The sequence below is a fragment of the Hydra viridissima genome, unplaced genomic scaffold (assembly GCF_058129835.1).
Source record: "Hydra viridissima isolate aposymbiotic clone 2 unplaced genomic scaffold, HvirCarnegie_v1 scaffold_2, whole genome shotgun sequence".
NCBI classification, from domain to species: domain Eukaryota; kingdom Metazoa; phylum Cnidaria; class Hydrozoa; order Anthoathecata; family Hydridae; genus Hydra; species Hydra viridissima.
The window spans coordinates 20,612,501-20,634,204 of NW_028324301.1; the positions used below are offsets into that span (position 1 = coordinate 20,612,501).

Genomic DNA, 21,704 nt, shown 5'->3' on the forward strand with positions numbered 1-21,704 from the left:
TACAATAATAATTTTTACAACATGTTAAGTGTTTTTTGATTATAGGTTAATTCTAAAAATCACCCAATTGATTACTTAATGACCTCTTAGATTTTTCTTGAATTTTTTGTAAACTATAGGAATTAAGAGACGATTGTATGCATAATATCAACTTATTTTCAAGTCATTTTCAAGATATAATTATTTTCAAGGTTTGTTTTCTATTTAAGAGTCAGCTTACATTATCTTTGAAAGTACCATTTTTCTTTTCTAAGATCTTAAAATCCATGAAAGTTTAAATACTTAATTTTGCCAAGAAACCATAATTTAGACTTAAAAAAGCAAAAAGAATAGTAAATGAATGTAGTTAAACATGGACAAAAAAGGTGTAAACAACTAGAAATGGTGGAACATAAGTTATCAAATGTAAACTATAAAGAATTATGAATATCTACTTGCTGTGACTTGATGTAACTTGATGTAACTTGATGTTTGTCACTTGCTGTGACTTGATGTAAAAAAGAAACACCTAAAGTTTACAATACAAAACTTATGAGCATCCATTTCAAAATGAATTTTTTCAGACTTACCATTTGAAAACAGGTGGTTGTTATATGTAACAAAATGAGGTAAAATAGTCTGGGTGTTAATAAAAATTTTTTAAGTATAGAATTAAATAGCTAAGATAATTCTTCATAGAAAATGCTCAACTTTTTACTCATCCTTATTCTTTAGCATAAAAAACAATCTGTCAAAAATACACACTCCAACTCAAAAAATAATTTTCACAGCAATTAAAAAAATTTTAAGCTCAGTTAATTTTTTTACTGTTTTCTTTGCTCTTTTTCCAATATAAAGTTCTAGATGAAATCTTGCAGATGTATGTGTATTTTAATTTTTATAGGAAGATGAGAAAAAGAAAGTTGAAATTTGAAAGATAGTATAAGCCAGCCCTTTAGTGGGAAGCCAGGTCTTGATGATAATTGCTAATTTTTGAGAACAGCTAGGAGTTTTGGCTAATATTTTATACTGTCTTCATTTAATTCATACTGAAGGTATATATAATTGGAAAAAAAATCTAAGAGGTCTAAGGTATGCTGCATTTAGGTGATTTCAGATAGAATTACCTAGGTATTGTAGCAATATCTAATATGTGGTTTGTAATTTTTTTATTACAGCAAACAGATCAAATAATTTCCCAAGAAATTGCTTATCTGAAAAAGAAAATTATTGAACCTAATTTAAGTTCAGTAAGTTTAATTGTTGATTATGTTTTTTTATATGAAATATTTATAGTGCATATATATATTCATAATATTTATACAATATATTATGATTGTTTAAAAATACTTTTTAAAATCAAAGTTACATAAATTTTATAATTTAGAAAATAATATTATTATTTGCTTTTCAAAGTAAAATTTGTAGTCTTTTATATTTGTAGCATTTAATATTTGTAGTACTTTATATTCTAGAAACAGCAGAAAGAAAATCTTATTCGTCTGATGTATTGCAAAATGCTTGGACATAATGTATCATTTGCATACATGGAAGTTGTCAAGTTCACTCAACAAAAAAGTTTAATTGAAAAAAGAGTTGGTAACCTAACGTTTTTTTGCAGTTTCTTCAAAATATAACCACCACAAGCAAAAAATTAAAAAGTTAAATTTAATTTTGTGAATTACGTAAATATTTGCCCATTTTGCAACTATTTGGTAACTTTAAATCTGATAATATAATCAATCCTTTAAATTTATTATGTATTTTAAAATTGAAAACTACTATTAGGTGTATAACTTTGCTTCTGTTGTTTTTTTCTCAAATTTTAAGGCTTTATTTTCAAAAACTGTTACCAGATTTATGATTCAAAGTATTGTCCATCACTGGCCACTACTTTTTGTCATCTATCTAGCAAATGAATCTTGCGTTGAAAGAACTTGTCATCCTTTGAGGCGAGCCACGAATCAATTTAATTTTTCAGTTCGTTAGAAGAACCAAAATGCTGATCAGCCAGCCCATGCACCATTGATCAGAAAAGGTGGTAATTAGATGGAGCAATGGCACCTAATTTCCTTTTTTGTGGAAACCATTTATGACATGTTCTTTTACTAATAGTTGCTTCACCATACGTATCTGAGAGCACTCAATGAACCTCAGCCACAGATTTCTTTGAATTGAATGCGTAAAGTAAAACCTCCTGTAAATGACAAGAGTTAAGCTCAAAAACTGACATTTTAAAGTTATTAAAAATATATGAAGTGAGTACAAAATCAGTAATGTTTGGAAGTAGTGGTTTCAACAGATATATAAAGTTGCCAAATGACACTTTAGACCAGACAGTTCTATTCACCATGTATCTCTAATGCCATCTATCAAAAAATGGCATAAACATAAGCAAACTCATACACCTAGGTAATATACAAAAATTTACTAATATTTACTGTATTTACAAAATAAAAATACTGTATTTAGAAAAATTTTTAAAAACCTTAGACTATAATAATCTTAGCTTAATTACCATGGTTTATGTGGTTCAATGTGGTATGTTGGTATAATAACTTATAGGGAGGTTTAACTCTCATATTTACAATAGTCAACAATTTTTTGCAATAAATAATACCTCAGATATTAGGATTGTTTATATTAGTATCCCTCTAAAATCCATGTGCAGTTGAGAAACTGGCCTCTACACCTTCTACAAACTCACACTCTAACTCATTGCTGTCTGATAAACCACTGTTTCTACTGTCACTTTTGTTGAATAAGACATTTATGCAATAATTCTAATAAATCATTAAAAAGCATTCTTCTTTTTACATATCTACAATATTTTCTTGGGGTAAAGTCATAAAAATTGAAAATGAAAATTGACACTTTCTAAAATAAACATCTTTATATGATAAACTTCATAGGAAAGGCTGAAAGAAATTAGGCATTTGAACTGTCTTGAACACAGTGAATAAAAAAGTCTTTTAAAAATAAAGACACTTAAAAGTGACAAGGTTAAGGTCACTACTGAAATTAATTCTAATGCTATAAATAAAGTCCTTACAATATTGCACATTGAAAATTATTTTTGATCTGTCTGTATTATAAACTTATTTACCAACTAAATTATTTGCCAAGATAAGGATACATCTTCATAATTCAAACATTTTTAAAAAAAAAATTTTTATCTAACAATTTGAATACACTAAAATATTTAAAAGTCAAGAAAAACTAAAACTGTTGTCAATGAAAGAAAAGAAAATCGAATCTGTTGTAAAAATTAAACTATAAAAAGTTTTATCTAAAGATTTTATATTCGTGAAGTCCATGTTTTCTTATATAAGTTTAGATAATAGTCTACTGATAATTAGGTAATTGATTATATTATTCAATTAAGATAAAATACTATTTTAAGAAAATATACTTATTATACATATAATTTTTTCTTAATTTCTTTCTTCTGTAACTCACTTTTTTCATCTAAGTAGGTGCCATTTAATGTTACAGTTTGTAATTTTAAATGGCATCTACTCAGATATTGAAAGTGTTTGCATTGGTATCCCTCAAGGATTCATATTAGGTCTCTTCTCTTTACTATCTATATCAATGATTTTATAATCTTTCTATATCAATGATTTTTTAATCTTTCTATCAAACATTTAAATATGTATTATTTTGCTGATGATACCAATCTTCGATTAATAACAAGTTCTCTCAAGAAAACTAAATAAGTATATTAATCAGGTTATGGTCAATCTTGTTCAATGGTTTTGAGCAAATAAAATTCTTATTAAATACTAAAAAACAGAATTAGTAATATTTAAGAAACAAAATAATAACTCTTCTAAGAAAACTAACAAGAATGTTCTAAAATAATTGAATTTTAAAATAAGTGGTCTTTGTTTAGTAATCTAGTCTGGCTCAAGTTGATTTCCAAGAAACTGATAATTTGGAGCCAAAGCTGGAGTCATAAGTTCAAAAAAACTTGGAGCTGGAGCCAGAGCCATACCTTTTTTCTTCCAGCTCCCCATCCCAACTTTTTTGGAATCCCCTTTTGAACTCCCTAAAATCAGATTATCCTTAGGTTTAAGAATCTGTTCTTAAAGTCACTTCTTTAGCTATTTAACTCTTTTTTTATGTACATCTTACAATTTTTTTTATCTCTATACATGTATATATGTACTTGTAAATACGTGAGAACTTCGTATTAATTTTTTTACCTATATCTTATCTGTTTCAAAAGTCTGTTTTAAGGATGTTGCTATATAAGTTTTTGTGAAATTCTACTATTGTTATGTGATTAATTTATTTTTAATGTTTTTATTATTATTATTATTTTTTTTTTCTCTTTCTTAGGTCATTTCGTTTTTATAACTGAATCACTATTTGCAATGACTTATGTTCTTTATAATTTTTTTGTTAACACAATTTATATATTAATTGATCCATATTGGTATTGATATTGATTTTACAAAAGTTGAATTATGAAAAGTACTAACTTACTAATTAGTAATAAAAATTTAGAACTGTTTTAGGTTAAACCATACTATTTTATTTTATGAGTTTAATGAAATCTATCCAAGTTGCAAACATGTCAGTATATTATTTAATTTGCTTGTGCTTTGCTCATTGCAGTTTTTATCTCATTTTAAAAGCTATTTTTATTAATCTTTTTTTTTTTTAATGTTTCTTAACATAAATCATTCTCTAAGATTCTGTATAATTTTAGCTTACCTTGTGCTGGGTGTATTGCTTGAAGAAAACATGAAGGAAGAGTGTATGATGAGTATTGGATCAATTCAAAGGGTAAATTATTTTTAACATTTGTTTATAAAAAAATGTAATATTAACAAAAAAAGATTACCTCATCTGCATTTACAAACATTTATTGTGGTCTTCCTACCCGCTATCTTCAATTGTAGAATAGTCTATTTTTTTTACAACTTCAATAAAAGAAATTATTCAGTTTCAGAATGAAAACAAATATGGAAAATAATATGTGAGACCTTTTTTTTTGAAAAGTTTTGAATTTTGTTCTGCCATGATGTGTGAACACAGTTGACTCTTGATATCTCAAATACTTGATTTCTCACAGTTTAGTGTATCTTGAATTTTTTTCCTGGTCCTTTGAGCATTTTACACATTTTGTTTGGGTCAAATTCCTCTCAATATCTCAAAATTCAATATCTTGAACATTTTGGTCCTTAGTCAAATATTCTTTTGTTTAAAGCCTTTGATTGTTGGTTGCAGAATTGCAGAAAGGTCAGTTCCATATTGTAAAATCTTGTTAGATTTAAATTTAAACAGATACACATGCACCAATAATCAGTTTTTTGAACATGTGATTCAAGTTAAAATATTTTCTATTCTTATTTTTAAGAGTAGCATCAGCTATTAAAACCATCTCTGGCAAAAGAACCTCCATGACAAATATGAGTGCCCAATAAAATGAAACTACACTCCTAACATTGGTCTCAAATTACAAACATTTTCAACACTGATTACCAAACAAAATGTACCTCTTACTAGAAAAACAATCTAAGGAAATAAGCAAAATCAGACTAACAGGCATGGCAGTAGGAAATACAATAAGAGAAAAATGACCCATATTTAATCAGCAAATCTATAAGGCTGTGATGTTGTAATTATATCAAGTAAATAAAAGTTCAGCTCTTTTTTTTCAAGCTTAAACAACAAAATTGGATGTTGGTCAAAATGATTCACCTGGAAAAAAAAAAATAGAATTTTGTTACTATTTATTTCCTTTTATGAAAAAAAAAACAAAGATTTCAGTTGTTTTTTAAGGATTTCCACATTTTTCAGTCCACACACAAGGATACCCCCTTTACAAAACTTTGGTTTTGTTTCTTTAAAATAATGTTTATTTGAAATTAGTGTGTTTTTTTGTTTGTTTGTTTTTTTTTTTCTTTCTATTATCCTTTATCATTCTAGGATTTAAACAGCTCAAACCTTCTAGAGGTGAGCTTTGGTTTGCAAGGTATTTGTGAACTTGCAACTAAAGATATGCTACAAGCAGTAATTAATCAGGTTGTGGGTCTATTGAAACACAAAAGGTTTCTGCAGAGTATTTATTTTATCTTTTACCTGTTGTTTATTTAAAAGTAATATTTGTTGGTTGCACCATTGTTTATCTAAAAGAAAAAATTTTTTTTAGTGAAGTTGTACGCAAGAAAGCTATTATGGCTTTATTGAAGTTTTATGAGTTAAAACCTAAAGATTTTGATCTCTCCTGGTTTAATAATGGATTATTAGATACTGATGCTGGAGTTATGGGAGTTGCTCTAAATGCCTACTTAACCCTTATAAATGTATGTTTGCTTCAAGTTCTAATTTTTTTTTTTTGAAAAAAGATCAGTTTTTTAATTGATAATCATAAAAATAAAGTTCATAATTTTTTTTTTTTTTTTTTTTTTTCATTTTATGAAAGTTAAACTTTATAAAGTTTTGGTAACTTTCAATTTTATTATTTATTAATTTTTTTTCAAATCTAAACAACATAATCACAGCCTTAATATGAGATAATCATGCCTGAGCACTTATTTATTCTAACTCCCAAAAACACATCATTGAAAAAAAATGTGGATAAAAGATTCAAAGCTATTTCTCTTAACATATATATGTCTTTTAATTTCTAACTAACTTTATTTGAAAGAGATAGTAATTATATTTCTTCAGATTAACTTTAAACATTTTTTTATACTAAAAATATTTTTTTAAATGAATTAAATTGATTTGGAGTATTCTTCAAGAAAATATTTGTAAAAAAACAATGCTTATTTATTCTATCTCCAATAACAGAAATCAGGATACCATTTTTGAAACACTTTACTACGTTTGCAATACTTATAATTTGACTATTGTTTTAAACTGTTTCTTCAAGTAAATAAAGTGTTTCTTTAGAAATTACCGAAGAAGGGTTACCTCCCAAAACCATGACACTACCACTGTCTACATTGTGATAGTGGATATTAAAAGGTACACTATACAGAAACAATATGAAATAATTTCAGCATTCAGTAAAAATCAAAGATCTGAAATAAATTTTAAAGGTTTTTCATGTTTTTTATACTCAAACTTCATGCTTTTAAATGAAATTTTTTTAAGTTGTCAAGGTAAAAACCATCTAAAACCAAAAAAAAGTTTTTATCTTAAAATTGTTTGATAAAAAGCACAGTCAATTGCAGGCATAAAACATAGCATTGACTTTATATCTTTAGTTTTTTCTATGCTTAGAGGAATTGGTGATGTTAATAATTAGACACTAGAGATTGGGACTATTTCCTGCAAATGTGTTTTTGCGCCAACTTAAAATACTTACACATATTTCTGGTTCAGTGATAGAGTGACAGTCCTTGTATGTTACAAAATGCGGCATATTTAAATGATATTTTAGTTGTTTGACAGAAAAAAAAAGGTATCTGCAAAAAATTCATAGTCTTTTTCAAAATTAAAAAAATCTGATGGATTCATCTGAAGAATGTGAAGTTGGGGCTTTCTTCTCAGCATTTTTAATATACAATTCAGCTAATTGGGCTAAATACTTCAGTTTTATCTAAAGTTATTTCAATTAAGCTATGAGCATTATCAACTTCTTGTACAAGAGAATGACCTTTTTTCTCAAAATTTTTGAGTAATTGTCTTAATTTGTGTATTTTCTGGCATAAAGCCTTTTAAAGCAAAAGCAAGTATTGAATTTCTATTTTGTGGAGCACATGAGTCAGACCAAAGAATGATTTCTGTTACATTTGGATGTTCTAAAACTAATTGCCTTAAAACCTTTTACTAATGCTGATGCAATACAATTAGCAGTTCTACCACCAGTATATTCACTCCACACACAACAGTAAACTTTGTTATCTATTGAACTATGAACAGTGAGATTAAAAAGTGATAGTTCTCTTTTATAAAAAAAATTTGATATATTAGCTGAATAACATTTTCCATATCAAAACATAAAACAACTTCTGGATTCTCTGTCACTCTTCCTTTCTTGATAGGAATCTGTCTTTAAAAAAATATGACACTGAAATTGTATTTTATACTCTAAATTGTTAATTTCATTCTCCATATTCATTTTATTCTCTTCACAGTAGTCACATCGGTCTGATTTTGATCTTGAAAAACCTATATTAAACTCTGTATTAAACACTTCTCTATACTTATGTTGCTTAACATATTGAATTCCTTTTTTTGTGCAATGTTCAGTATATAAGTCATACATTAATGACAAATTCAACTTATTTTCAAGATATTCTTTTTTAACGGTGCTCCTACAATAACGAGACTCAATATGTGGAAACAAATTTATGTGAATACAAACTTTGTCCAACAATCTTTGTGGCAATTTGTATTTTATGTGCTTTCCTTTTTTTCTTTCAACTGGAACTCCTGTATGTAGATCTATTAAATTGTTGTGAAAATAATGCACTCTTGCTTGAGAAATGCAAAGAACTCCTAAAAAAAACTTTTTACAAACCCTGTGAATAATGTTGTCATTTTCCATAAATTATTGATAAGAATACTTTCTTCTGCTGTTGTCTGAAACAGTTCTAATTCTTACTTTTTCATTTCTTTTTGTAAATTTAGCATAAAAAACATTTTTGCTATTGTCATCTAAACTCCAGAAATGTTTGAATATAAGTTTCCTATTTTCCGGGGTAATTTTTGATTCACAAAAAAATATGCACTTTAAGCAATTACTTTCAACAGGTTTTCTTTCTTCAACTTTTTTCCCTCTTGAATTTATATAGGATTGGCCAGATTCTCTTTTTCTCTTTGTGCAATTCCTTTTCCACATATCAGTATTTCTTGTCCGTTTTCGAGTTTTCTTTACTTGGTCTTCACTAAAAAGATAATACAATAATTTAATTTACAGAATAACAGCAACAACAAAACCACTTGAGTAATGTTGAGTAAGATTATATTAAATTTTACACAATTATTGTTAAATTTTAAAGAAATTTTTTTATTAATTACTTAAAGATAAATTCTTTAAGCGCTTATTTTGTTAAATAAATAAACAAAATAATCACAGTTCCACTTATGTTAATGAATTACAAAAACTTGTCATCAAACTATAAAAAGCAAGCTGCCTGATAAGCTAGAATCTGTTGGAACAAATAAGCATTAAAAAATTTTTCTTGTTTGGTAACTAGTTTTTTGTAACGCTTTATTTGATTGACCATTTTGGAGTTAAAACAAATTAAAAAAGTGGAGATAAGACAAAGTGAATTCTTAATTGGCACATAACCGGCACATTATTACACAAATCAACAATTAAAATATAAAGATTTTGATGCTTTATTGACTGCTTTATAGTTATTTTGATTTTTTACAAAATTGGAGTTAGAACAAATAAGCACTCAGATTGCATAGTGTAAAAGATAAACTGTAATATTGGAGTTAGAACAAATAAGCACTCAGGTTGCATAGTGTAATAGATAAACTGTAATATGAGATAATATAAAATAAAACTTTCCAATTTTTTTTCCTTTTTTTTTTAATTTTACAAAAATGACAGTTTTTTTTTTTTTTTTGTATTACTTAATTGTTAAACCCTTTCATAAATAAATAGTCTCTATTTATATATGGTCTAAAGTTTTTTTGTTTGTACTGGCTATAAAGGAGTAATCAGCTTAAAATATTTTGAGTAAGAAAAAACCACCAGATTTGTTGTATTTTTTAGATTTGTTAGTCTTTTAAATAAATACAAATTTTTAAATTAATATATGACTTTTATTATATGGCCATGTTTTTAGAAAGATTGTTTGGGATATAAGCATCTTGTTCCAGTTTTCATATCAATCTTTAAGCAAATTCTGAATAGAAAAGTTCATGATGGCTTCAACTTTAATGATGTACCTTCACCTTGGATGCAAATTAAGTTGCTTCAGATATTTTCTCTTCTAGGAAAAAACGACAAAAAGTAATTAGATTTTTTGTAGAAACATTTTAATCTAAAAGCTTTATAAGTAATAGATAGCACAAGTAGGAATGAATTTTTTTATTTTTTTTATGCAAAAAAAGATGATAATTATCATGTAGTTTACTTTAAAAATTGCATGTAGATTATTCTTTAAAAATTTTATTTTTATGTTACCTAATATCTTTCCTTTTACATATTTTTTTTAACATGTAGTTTATTTTACAAAGTAAGTTTCATGAAAATAAATATTTAAAAAAATTTACATAAAAAAAAATTTATATAAAAAAAAGTTTATATAAAAATTAAGTTTAAAATGTTTATTATTACATTAGTTTATGTTCACAAACTAAATTTTTAAATTTATAGTTTTTAATTTTAAATTTAAATTTTGTTTCCAGTAAAAAAATTGTAAATTGTCTGTAATTAGCATGAAATTTTAATATAACAATTTTACAGCAAACAATCTTTTTTTTTTGGTAAAATATGCTGAACTTAATGAATTCTATTTGTAATTACATTAAGTTTTAATTCTTAACTAATAATACTTCATTAGAAATTTATCTTCACTAAGTGTCAATGATCTTAGCCTTAACCCTAAATATCTACATGTTGAAAATATATTGTTGCTGTTAAAAAATTTTCTATGTAGTTCAAATTTAAATAAGTAAAACAGAATAACATATTTTGAGGGGGTTCATAAACAGGATATTTAAGGTAGATATACTTTAAATATCCTGTTTATAAACCCCCTTTCTCCCTTATTTGTTTTATTCCTGTAAAAATTATTTCCTCCCCTTTTTTTTATCCTTTTTCTCTCCCTCTGGTTCCCTCTCCTCCCCCTTGTGCATCCCATTTCTAATCTAAAAGTAAAGTTGTATAAGAAGTATATTACAGAAAGGTCTCCTGTAAATAAGTTATTTGAACTCATATCACCTGAAGAGACTGTAACAGTTAAAACATATTTTTAAATATTCAATGAATTGCATAGTTTCTTCTTATGTCACCATTGTTCTTTTTAGTTCACATGTTTGTTGATGTATACATTTAATTATTTTGCTTTTTTCTCTGTTTATCAATGGTGTATCTAATTATTGTGCTTTTGTTAGTATATACATCTAATTAGTTTGCTTTTTTGTCTCTCAATGTCTAATTTTTTTTTTATGTGATGAATTTGTAATGATAGTAAAAATTATATTTTGATTTTGTAAAACTGATTTTTCCAGGGTAAATGTTTGATTTGCAAATACTATCAACTCCCCTTCTCCCATTCTACTCTTGGAGCAAGCGCTTTTTAATTGGTCCCTTGATTAACATTATTTTTATATCAAAGCATAGAAGAAAATGTTGAATTTTTAAAGTTTACTTTGTAAATGTAAATTACTTTTAGGTATAAACTTACTTTAGCATAAGTTTTTTTTGTAAAAATTTTATTTAATTTCAACACCTAAAATTAAAGAAAAAACTTCACATTTAAATTGTAAATAAAACTTTTAAAGTAAGTTATATAAGAATACTTATTTTAAAAAGAAACTCTTACATCTAAACATGAATTCTTCTTTTAAAAAAATTAAGTAATTTATTTTTTGGTTAAAAACTCCTAAGAAAAGTAAATGAAAAAAGTCATACTTAAGCACAACCCCTGCTCATTTAAACATTTGTTTAAGACATTAATATTTCCTTTTATAGTTGCAGCGAGAAAATGTATGCAATTTTAAACATGTGTCTTGAAAGTGCAAACATGCAAGTTGGGATTGGGTGTGGTTAGTTTTTTTTGTCTTTTTTTAATTTATATTGTGTTTGCTTTCAAAGATTTTATTCTTTTTTTTTTTTTCCTCACAGCAGTAGCATATGAATGCATGAAAACAATAGCTACAATATATCCAGATAGTTCATTAATCAAATTTGCTAGTAACAAAGCTGCCCTCTTATTAACATCACAAAATTACAACCTGAAATATTTAGGTATTCATTAAACCTTTATGATTTTTCTGTATATTTTGTGTCTTTTTACATGAAATGCAGAGTTTTTTCTTAATTTTGAGTGTAGTTTTTTATAAAATTTTTTTTTGAAAATAAAACTTTGTTTTTTTCTTATGTTGACTAATCTTTTAAAAATATTCTCTATAAGAGAGCATTTTAAAGACTTGAAAAAAATTTTCAAAAAAAGGGTTAACAATGCTGAGTGAGTTGGTAAACATTGATATGAATTATGCATCACAGCATCAAATGACTGTCATAGAATTCTTAAGCGATACTGATGAAACACTCAAACGAAAAGTAAACTTTACTCTGAATTTATTAAATATATATTATTTAAAGATGTATATATATATATATATATATATATATATATATATATATGTATGTATGTATGTATGTATGTATGTATGTATGTATGTATGTATGTATGTATGTATGTATGTATGTATGTATGTATGTATGTATGTATGTATGTATGTATATAAGGAAGTTAGCTTAATTTTTAGGGTTTTTTTATTATCCTAAAAAATATATTTGTTTCTAAGTAATAAAAAATGTATTTAATTAAGATCATTTCCATCGTTTGCAACAACCTTCTCTCATCTTTTTGGCAACATGAATTCCACCATTAAAAAAATTTTTCTGGTTTTTGAACTATCCAGAATTATAATACACCACACCTCTTTGATCCAACCAGAGTGAAAGCATAACTTTTTTACCATGGATATTTCTCTTTGGCGTAGGTGTTGACACTTGACCAGGGTCACACCACGATTTTTTTCCCATAGGATTGTCAAAATAGATCCATTTTTCATCACCTGTAACAATTTAATGTAAAAAGGATTTTCTTTTATACATTTGAAGAAGGTTTTCACTCATTACCAATCTTTTTTCCAAATCTCTTTCTTTCAATACATATGGCACCCATTTACATTCTTTTGGATCTTTCCCATCAATTGTAAACGGTTACTAACTGCAGCTTCAGTGACTTCTAATGTGTTGGACAATTGTTTTAGAGTTTAAGCTGAATCTTCATCCAATAATTCTTGTAATTCCAGATCTTCAAACATTTTCAGTTGACCAGGGCGCTTCTTGTCATTTAGATCAAATTCACCACTCTTAAATATTCTAAACCAGTATTCACATGTTTTAACAGATGGTGCATGCTCTTTATAAGTTTCTGCAAGCAAATGATGACTTTTAGTAGCAGATTTCTTTTGATTAAAGAATAAAAGCAGCATATGCCACAAATAATCTTTTGAAGGCTCAAAACTGGTTGTTTTTGGTTAAAAAAGAATTAAATTTTTTCTCAAACTTACTAAACAAATTATGCTAAATTTTCCAGATTAATTGCTAAATTATAATTTAAATAGCTAAAATCATATTTAAATTTAAAATTTATGCTTATCTTTAAAATTTGAAAAAAACCCTCAAAATTAAGTTAACCTCCTATATATATTTTACATATATAAGGAGATTAACTTAACTTATAACTATATATATATATATATATATATATATATATATATATATATATATATATATATATATATATATATATATACAGTAAATATATATATATACAGTCTTGTGAAAAAGTTAAGAACCACCAAAAAAAAAAATTCATCTATTTTTATTTTTTAAATTTTTGTTTAACCAAATATATTTTTCTGGTAAAAAGATAATAAAAATAAATTTAAAAATAGACAAACAGAATAAAAGATAATAATAATGATAAAAACTTTTAAACAAATAAAAATGTATTTAAAGTTTTATAGGTAATTTTTATTTAAAAAAAATGTGAAAAAGTTAAGAACTACAGAACAAAAAATGGTACTTTTTATCTAAAATCACATAATTGTACCATGAATTTTAAGCTCTCATTTATACGATTTGGCATTGAGTCTATTAAATTCTCTAAAATATGTTTGGGATTATTTCCAAGTATTGATGGTAAAATATTGCATAACTCCTCAAGGCTCCTTGGTGCTTTCTTGGCAATCTCTCTATTAAGCCAACTCCAAAGATTTTCAATGCAATTTAGATCTGGGCTATTTGGTGACCAAGTTAGGCGTTCAATATTTTTGCTTTCAAACCATTCAGAGACATATTTAGCCCTGTGACATGGTGCATTGTCTTGCTGAAAAATGAACAGAACGCTTTGCTCAAGTGTATCAATTGACGGTAACAAGTTGTTATTTAAAATATCAACGTAATAAATAGAGTTTAGTCAACCATCAAATAAACATCTCAAGACCATGATATGTCATGCAGCACCATATTCCAACTGACCCGCTACCTTATTTTGTTCTTTGAATGATACAATCAAGATTATATTTTTCTGAAGGCTGCCTGCAAATCATAATTCGGTTTTTTCAGTTATCAACCTCGATATTCATCTCATCACTGAACATTACTGTCCTCCATTTTTGTTTAGACCATTCTTTGGCGCTTTGACAAAATTCTTTTCGCTTTTTTATATGCTGTTTGGTAAGTCGCGGTCAAGCATTGGCATCACTTGTACTATTAGCTAACATGTTGTTAGCTAATAGTACAAGTGATCCCAATGCTTGACATCCATTTGCAAGCTTCCATTCCCTTCTTAATTTATGCGAATACATCAATTTTTATTTGCCAACCTGATTAAAAGGCAGTCATCATTGGATGTCGTCAAATGCAGTCTTCCAGAATGATAGCGATCAACATAAGATTACTTTGAATCTCTTTGAATCTTTTGATGATTTTTAGCACCAAACTGTGTGATGGCTTTATTTTTTTCCAATTTCACAAGCGGATTTACCTTCCTGGTGAAAATGCACCACGTTTACATGATCTTCATAGGTAATAGCTTTTCTGCGCATTTTTTTCAAAAGAAAAGAATTTTTGTTTGTTTGAAATTAAATACTTTTTTTAAAAGTATTTAAAAAATTATTTTTTTCACTTTGATGTTCGCTTCGTTTATTGAGCAAGTCTAGTTCTGAAGTAATGTGGTACTTTTCGGTCAAGCTCAAATTACAGTAATTACCACCAGGTTTAAATGGTTCTGCCTGATCGAGAATATTCCACGTAAAGATGGGTTCTAAACCTTTACTTTTGCACTCCCATACAATTTTAGAAAGTTCAGTGAAATTTGCTTTACTTTCATAACGAAAAGAATTTCTATGCTTATACCATCTGTCTTTAAAGGTTTTTTCAGTGAGCCCAATATAATAATGCCCCTTTTCTTTAATGCCTTCATAGCAGACATTCCATAGCACTTTTTTTGTATTTTTTTGTCGTTACGTTTTTTTACGGTTTATAACATCTGATGATCGCTATTGCGTGAAACCTTAAGTAATGTAATATAAACCAAGCTAATTATTTAGTTTATATAATAACAAAAATATTATATATATATATATATATGTGTGTGTGTGTGTGTATATATATATATATATATATATATATATATATATATATATATATATATATATATATATATATATATATATATATTACAGTCCCTGATCAAATTATTAGCCCACGTTGCTTTTTTTGTAATTTTTCTCATTTCAGTAGTAAAGTTTGATTTTTTCTTCACAAATACAAAAACAAATTTTTTATTTATATAAAATATAATTATTTTCTAACATAAAATACACAAAATTTTGATAAGAATATGTTTATTAAGAGAAATTCTCAATGTTTTGTTGATCCTCCCTTATTTTTAATCACTGCATGAAGGTGATTTGGCATACTATAGAGACAATTTAAAGCCATTTCTTTCAAATGTGCATTATGGTTCCAATGCCAAATAACTTTTTCAATCAATTGGGTCCTATTTGTAACCTTTGTGGTGGAAATTTCTCTTTAACAACTCCCATACATTTTCTATAGGGTTTAAATCTGGGTAGTTTCCTGGCCAATCCAATAGTGGAATTTTTTGAGAAGCTAATAATTTTTTAATGGATTTTGCTGTGTGGCATGGGGCTTCATCTTGCATAAATATTTTTTCTTCTTATTTGGAAACCACTCCTTCAATTGAGGTAAAAGACAAGTTTCAATAACTTTTTTGTATTGATCCTGTTTTAACATTCCATCTACAATTTACAGTCGATCAAGGCCTTTCCCACTGATAAATGACCAAAACATGACTTCAGAAGGATGTTTAATTGTTTGGATTATACAATCTTCATGGAGTGTTTCATTGACAGCCCTTTTGACATATTGAGCCTTTTGAGTCATAATTTCTATGGTAGACTCATCGCTGAAGCATACCTGAAGAAAACAGAATAAAAATTATCACAGAATATAAAGACTGAAATAATAAGAAAAAAACTTCTTATCATTGTATTATAATGACTTACCGATTTTCAGTCATCAACAGTGGAGCTACGATACTTCTTCGCCCAATCCAGGCTTTTTTTTCTCTGTGCTTTGGTTAATTTTAGCTTTTGTGCTGGCTTTCTACTTCTAATGCCCAATCCATGCAAACTTTATTGAACAGTGATTGTCACTACATTTATTCCCACCTCATTTAATTTGCTGGTTATTGCAGAACCTGTTGCAAATCTATTTTCTTTTACTATTTTTACTAGCATTTTCTCATTCCTGGGTGTTATTTTCTTTTTTCGACCACATTTGTCTTGTCTCCGAACACATAATGGGAGGCCATTTTTCAATTTGTCTTTGATTTGTTTTACAGTGCATCTTGATATATCACATTTTCTTGATATTTCACTTATTGAGGAATGCTTGTTGGTCAAAAGTTATTGAATAATTGCTTTTTTTTTTTTTTCAGAAATCATGTCTTCCTTTTTTTCCCATTTTGTAATTTAGAGCTTTTAAACAATTTATTTTTACAGAAACTATTTTAAGAAATAAAAATTGGTTTTTATAAAAAAATACTCAATAAAATATTAAAATAATTGCTTAAAACTTGTTCCAAAGTATATTATAATACAAATCTTATGTAATTAAATAACAATGGTTTAAAACATCAATACATTTAAATAAAACATATGAAGTCAGTATGGATAGCAAAAATGAATTTTATGAATTAAATAGGTGCCACTTATTCCTCTGAAATTGTTGCCACCCTAAATATAATTTTATATTTCTAAAAACTTCAATGTGTTAAGTTATAAACAAAAAAATATAAATCAACTAGTAACAATATTGCAATCAGGTTTAAATGGCACCAAAAACATTAAATCCTCAAAAATTAGCAAAATTGGCAAGGTGGGCTAATAATTTGATCAGGGACTGTATATATACACATATACATGTACATATACATATACATACTTGTATGTATATATATATATATATATATATATATATATATATATATATATATATATATATATATATATATATATATATATATATATATATATATATATATATATACATACATATATATATTTATATATATATATGTATATGTGTATATATATATATATATATTTATTTATTTATTTATATATGTGTGTGTATTTCTTTATTTGTTAATTTCTTAAAATTTTCAAACCATAGAACTTCTGGAATCAGAAATTGATTAATTGGCTTGAATTTGTATGTTAGGCATTAGATCTTCTATATCGTTTGACCAATGAGCACAATGTCAAAGTAGTTTGTGAAAAGTTTACTGAATATTTACAAAATGTTGTGGATGATTTTATGAAAGATAGTCTTGTTATAAGAATATCAACATTGGCTGAGCGGTATCTTTGCATTAAACAGCTTTTTCATGTTCAACTTTTAAAAACAAGGTTGTTACCAAATATTGTTTCACTAGGAATTACAATAATTTCTTTGTAGGTATTCTCCTGACAATGAGTGGTACATCGACACTATGACAAATATACTGGAAGTTGGTGGAGATTCTGTACAGAAAGATGTTGCTTTTAACATGATGAAAATAATTGAAGAAGGTTATTATTTCTTTGCTCGCATAATTGCATTTTGATTATTTAGTTGTTGCTTTTCATTTTTTCTTAAACAAAAAGTAACATCTTTTTTTTTTTTGTTTTCTTAAAATTTAATTGTTAGATTTAAGTTTATATTTCAAGATATTTTTATTATCTTGTAATTTCTGTAGGAGTTGATGATGATGATGAATATGGAAGCCTAAGTAATGATCTTAGACGTCATGCAGTAATGTCTTACATAAATTTGCTTGATCGAGGAGCTTTGTTATCAGATGTTCTTGTTCAATTAATATGCTGGGTTGTTGGAAAGTATTTTTCTTTGATTGAAGGTTATAATGCAGCAGAGCTGGTTGAGAAGTTTTATGATCTCTTAGATCTGCCATTTAAAGGTAGTTATTTGCTGTAACCATAGAGTAATTTAATATAATTCTTATAAAAATCACTCATCTTATTGAAATTTTTAAGAATTGCAAATCATTGTACAATTCTATAAGTTTTCTGACATCATTTATATTTAAAAATTATTATATATTAAAAAAAAGAAAAAAGAATTTTCTTTAATGTTTTTTTTTTTATTGTCTTTGGTATTTAGTTTTTAAATCTATGTATTTTTATTTTAAATTTGTTTTGTAGACATGGTTACACAGTCTTGGATAATAACAGCTATTGCAAAATTAGTAACTTTTTCTGACAGCCTTTGTATAAGACCAATTGAAAAAGTGCAGTTCAAGACAAAAGATGCCAAGCAAAGATATAATGAGTTGTGGAATATTGAAAGCTCTTCAAAATTATCTAAAGTAATCCTTTTTAATGAGTCAAATATAAAACCAGAACACTTTGATGTAAATTTATCTTTTCTTGATGAGTTTGTGAAAAATTCGCTTCAAAATGGTGCTAAGCAATATTCACCACATTTTATATCAAAACAGGATACAGAAGGTTCAATTAATTATTTCATTTATCTTTTTAACTTTTAATCACTCTTATTCTTTTTTATCTTTGTACATCCATTATTATTGTTGTTGTTTTTTTTCTGTCGAAGCTTTTTTTTGTTCTGCATAACAAAAATAGTAATAGTTATTATGTTTAATAATTTATAATTAGTTTATATGATAACAAAAATATTAGGAAATCTTTTCATACTTTTTTCAGTTATGTCGGATAATGTTGAACTTATTTATGAACACCGATGTACAGTGGGAAAGACTGACTACATAAGCATTCCTGAAAAATGTAAATTGGATGAAGTTTCAAGAACAGAATCAAAAAATATTTTAATAACGTATGTTTCAATTTTTTGAAAACAAAAATTCTATAATAAAACCAATTCACACTTCTTCGCTGTTCAAACCCATAGAAGCATTGCTAATTTTGTTTCATTTTTATATCAATTTCTTTATTTTCCTGCATAAAATCTTTTCAATATTGTTTTAGCCCTGTAAAAGAATTGTGGACTAAAGAAGGCTACATTGGTCATAGAAAAGGTTCTCATTCATCAAACTTACCTGACACATCTTCAGTAATATCTGAAAAACTCACAGTACCAGCAGAAGCAACTTCAGGAGCCCCTAGTCAAACTAGTTTAGATGGCACAAATACAAAGTCCATAAATGTTAAAGAAATATCACCTTTAGTTCATATTTCGTTAAGCGATAGAACCAAACAAGATTTGGCTCACCAACTATTTGGAGCAATTGGAAACAGTCCATCTGTTGGAGGTGCAAAAAGTAAAAAGTTTCAAAAAAAAACAAAGCCACTTGAAAATCTCTTGGAAATAAGTCATGAAGATTCAATCACAAAGTTAGAAACAGAAATCCAATTAGAATCATTAGATAGTGTCACAAAACAGCTTATTAACACAAAAACTGAGAACACCCCAGTTCAGTTAATTGAAGGTCCTATGAATTGTTCTATGATAAATGAAGATTTATCCGCAGAATCAAAAGAGATTTGCATAATCAAAAATAGTTTTTCTGATAATCAACCTGTAAATCACAATGAATTTCCTAAAAGTTCAAGTGATTTTGATCAAAAGGAATTTTTACCACTGAATGATGCTCCTGTGGTAAGCTATTTTATTTTGTTGCTTAACCTGCAACAAAGCTAGTTTATTATTAAGGTGCATGTTTTTAAAACAATTATCTGGTTTATATTTTTACTAATTGCACCTTCAAATGAATTAAACAAACAGCAGTTGTTAGATATTTTTTCATTATGACAAACAAATGTTAAATGATATTTGCAAATAACAAAATTTAAATAAGACTTTTCATATACATATAAACTAGTATTATTCCATTCTACCATCAGTTTCTTACTGCTGCATTTTTTGCTGAAAATTTGAATTAAAACAAGCAAAGAAGGGTTAGTCAGTTAAAAATTAGGGAAAAATTAGGTGTTTCTTATAATGATAACAGCGATATTTTATGGTACTTTTCTTTTTCATAGATTAATCAAATAAATTTGTTAGATGAGGATGTTTCAACACCAAATATGTTGTTTGTACTTAGTTCACCTTTGAAGAGAAAAGTTAACTTGCCTGAGAGATATGTTGCTTATAAAAAATCCGTTAAAATTATAGAATTATCATCAGATACAAATATTCGAGTTACTTTGCAATATATTTCGACTAAAAATGATCTTGCAATTGTTCTGGAAATTATTAATAAAACTTGCAATGTGTTGACTTTATTAGAAATGGTTGTTAAAATGCCTGAAAATTTAATCTCCTCTAGGAGACCAGCTATTTTTAATTTTGAAGAACTACAAGGCTCAGAATCTCATTTTTGCGTACTCGATGTGCAATTCCAGTCACCATCTTTGAATATGGTCATGAATGGATGTTTATCTTATAGAGATCCAACATTCACTGAAAAAAAAATTTTTGTAAATCACATATTTCAACTTGCTGTATTGCTGCGGAAAGTTAAACTTGATTCAGAGGTTTTTAAAGAGAAATGGAACAATAAATCTTTGCATGATAAGCATGACAGAATAGTTAAAAAAGTCAAGATAGAAGATTTTGTAGATTGGATGAAAATTACTAATATTTATCCTGTACAAATATTTGGTGAGTTTTGTAATTAGCAAAAGCTGTTATCAAAAGTAAATTTAATTAAAAGAAAAAATTATATGAATATATATTTGGAATAAAATATCTTATTTTCAACAATGTATTAAATTTAATGGTCAACAATTTTTGAAAAAAAATTTAACACTCAAATTAAATGATTAAAGCTCTTGTAAAAATGAAGTTTTTTAAACTTTTTACATATTGATAATAATACTATGAATGTTAGTATGAAGGGAATATAGAACAATTTATGAATATTTATTGGTATTTTTTTATTTTAGAAAACGAGATTATTGGTGCTACAGCTGTCTTAGGGTGTCATGAAATATTGCTTCATTTTAAACTCACAAAAACTCATACTGACTTATGGGTAAAATCACAAAGTAGACTTTTGAATGAAATGTTCTGTAAATATTTTGTCATATAAAAATTTATGTTGCTTGGAGATAACAGTTACATCAATTTATTTCAATGTGATTAAAAATAAGCTATTATTTTTGTATTATAAAGTTCAGTTATTGGTTCAAGACTAAATTTTGCTCTTAATATTTTCTTTGTGTTATAAAGATTATTTTTTTTAAAAATGCTTTAAGAATTTTTTTTAATATTTACACAAAAACATTCTTTACAAAATGCGGTCATTTTTTACATTTTAATGAGAAGATATTGATCATTGGTGTTGTGAAATATAGATTGTATATCTTCACCTACCTACAATAAACAACACAGCCTCAAGTAATAACTTTAAATACAATATGTATTTAAATTTATTACTTAAGATTGTGTTTCTTACAATAAAGCATTTTTTAGCAAGAAGAACACATGC

General features: G+C 26.5%; 1 protein-coding gene across 3 annotated transcripts in view; it reads left to right on the plus strand.

Moving 5' to 3' along the window:
- The window catches only part of LOC145202159 (uncharacterized), a 32,541-nt gene extending 11,115 nt beyond the window's left edge, over positions 1–21,426 (plus strand). For 2 of the 3 annotated variants that reach the window (XM_090079199.1, XM_090079198.1), the window contains exons 3-19: positions 1,158–1,229; positions 1,455–1,578; positions 4,697–4,773; positions 5,920–6,041; positions 6,143–6,296; positions 9,747–9,913; positions 11,600–11,673; positions 11,753–11,875; positions 12,081–12,190; positions 17,459–17,598; positions 17,696–17,808; positions 17,976–18,194; positions 18,439–18,744; positions 18,958–19,087; positions 19,240–19,870; positions 20,254–20,875; positions 21,160–21,426. In XM_090079199.1, coding sequence (XP_089935325.1) covers positions 1,158–1,229; positions 1,455–1,578; positions 4,697–4,773; positions 5,920–6,041; positions 6,143–6,296; positions 9,747–9,913; positions 11,600–11,673; positions 11,753–11,875; positions 12,081–12,190; positions 17,459–17,598; positions 17,696–17,808; positions 17,976–18,194; positions 18,439–18,744; positions 18,958–19,087; positions 19,240–19,870; positions 20,254–20,875; positions 21,160–21,305 — 3,330 coding nt within the window. In that variant the 3' untranslated portion in view covers positions 21,306–21,426. Of the gene's footprint in view, positions 1–883; positions 950–1,157; positions 1,230–1,454; positions 1,579–4,696; positions 4,774–5,919; positions 6,042–6,142; positions 6,297–9,746; positions 9,914–11,599; positions 11,674–11,752; positions 11,876–12,080; positions 12,191–17,458; positions 17,599–17,695; positions 17,809–17,975; positions 18,195–18,438; positions 18,745–18,957; positions 19,088–19,239; positions 19,871–20,253; positions 20,876–21,159 lie in introns of all 3 variants that reach the window. The other variant, XM_090079200.1, reaches the window with a different exon arrangement.
- The last annotated feature ends 278 nt before the right edge of the window (positions 21,427–21,704 follow it).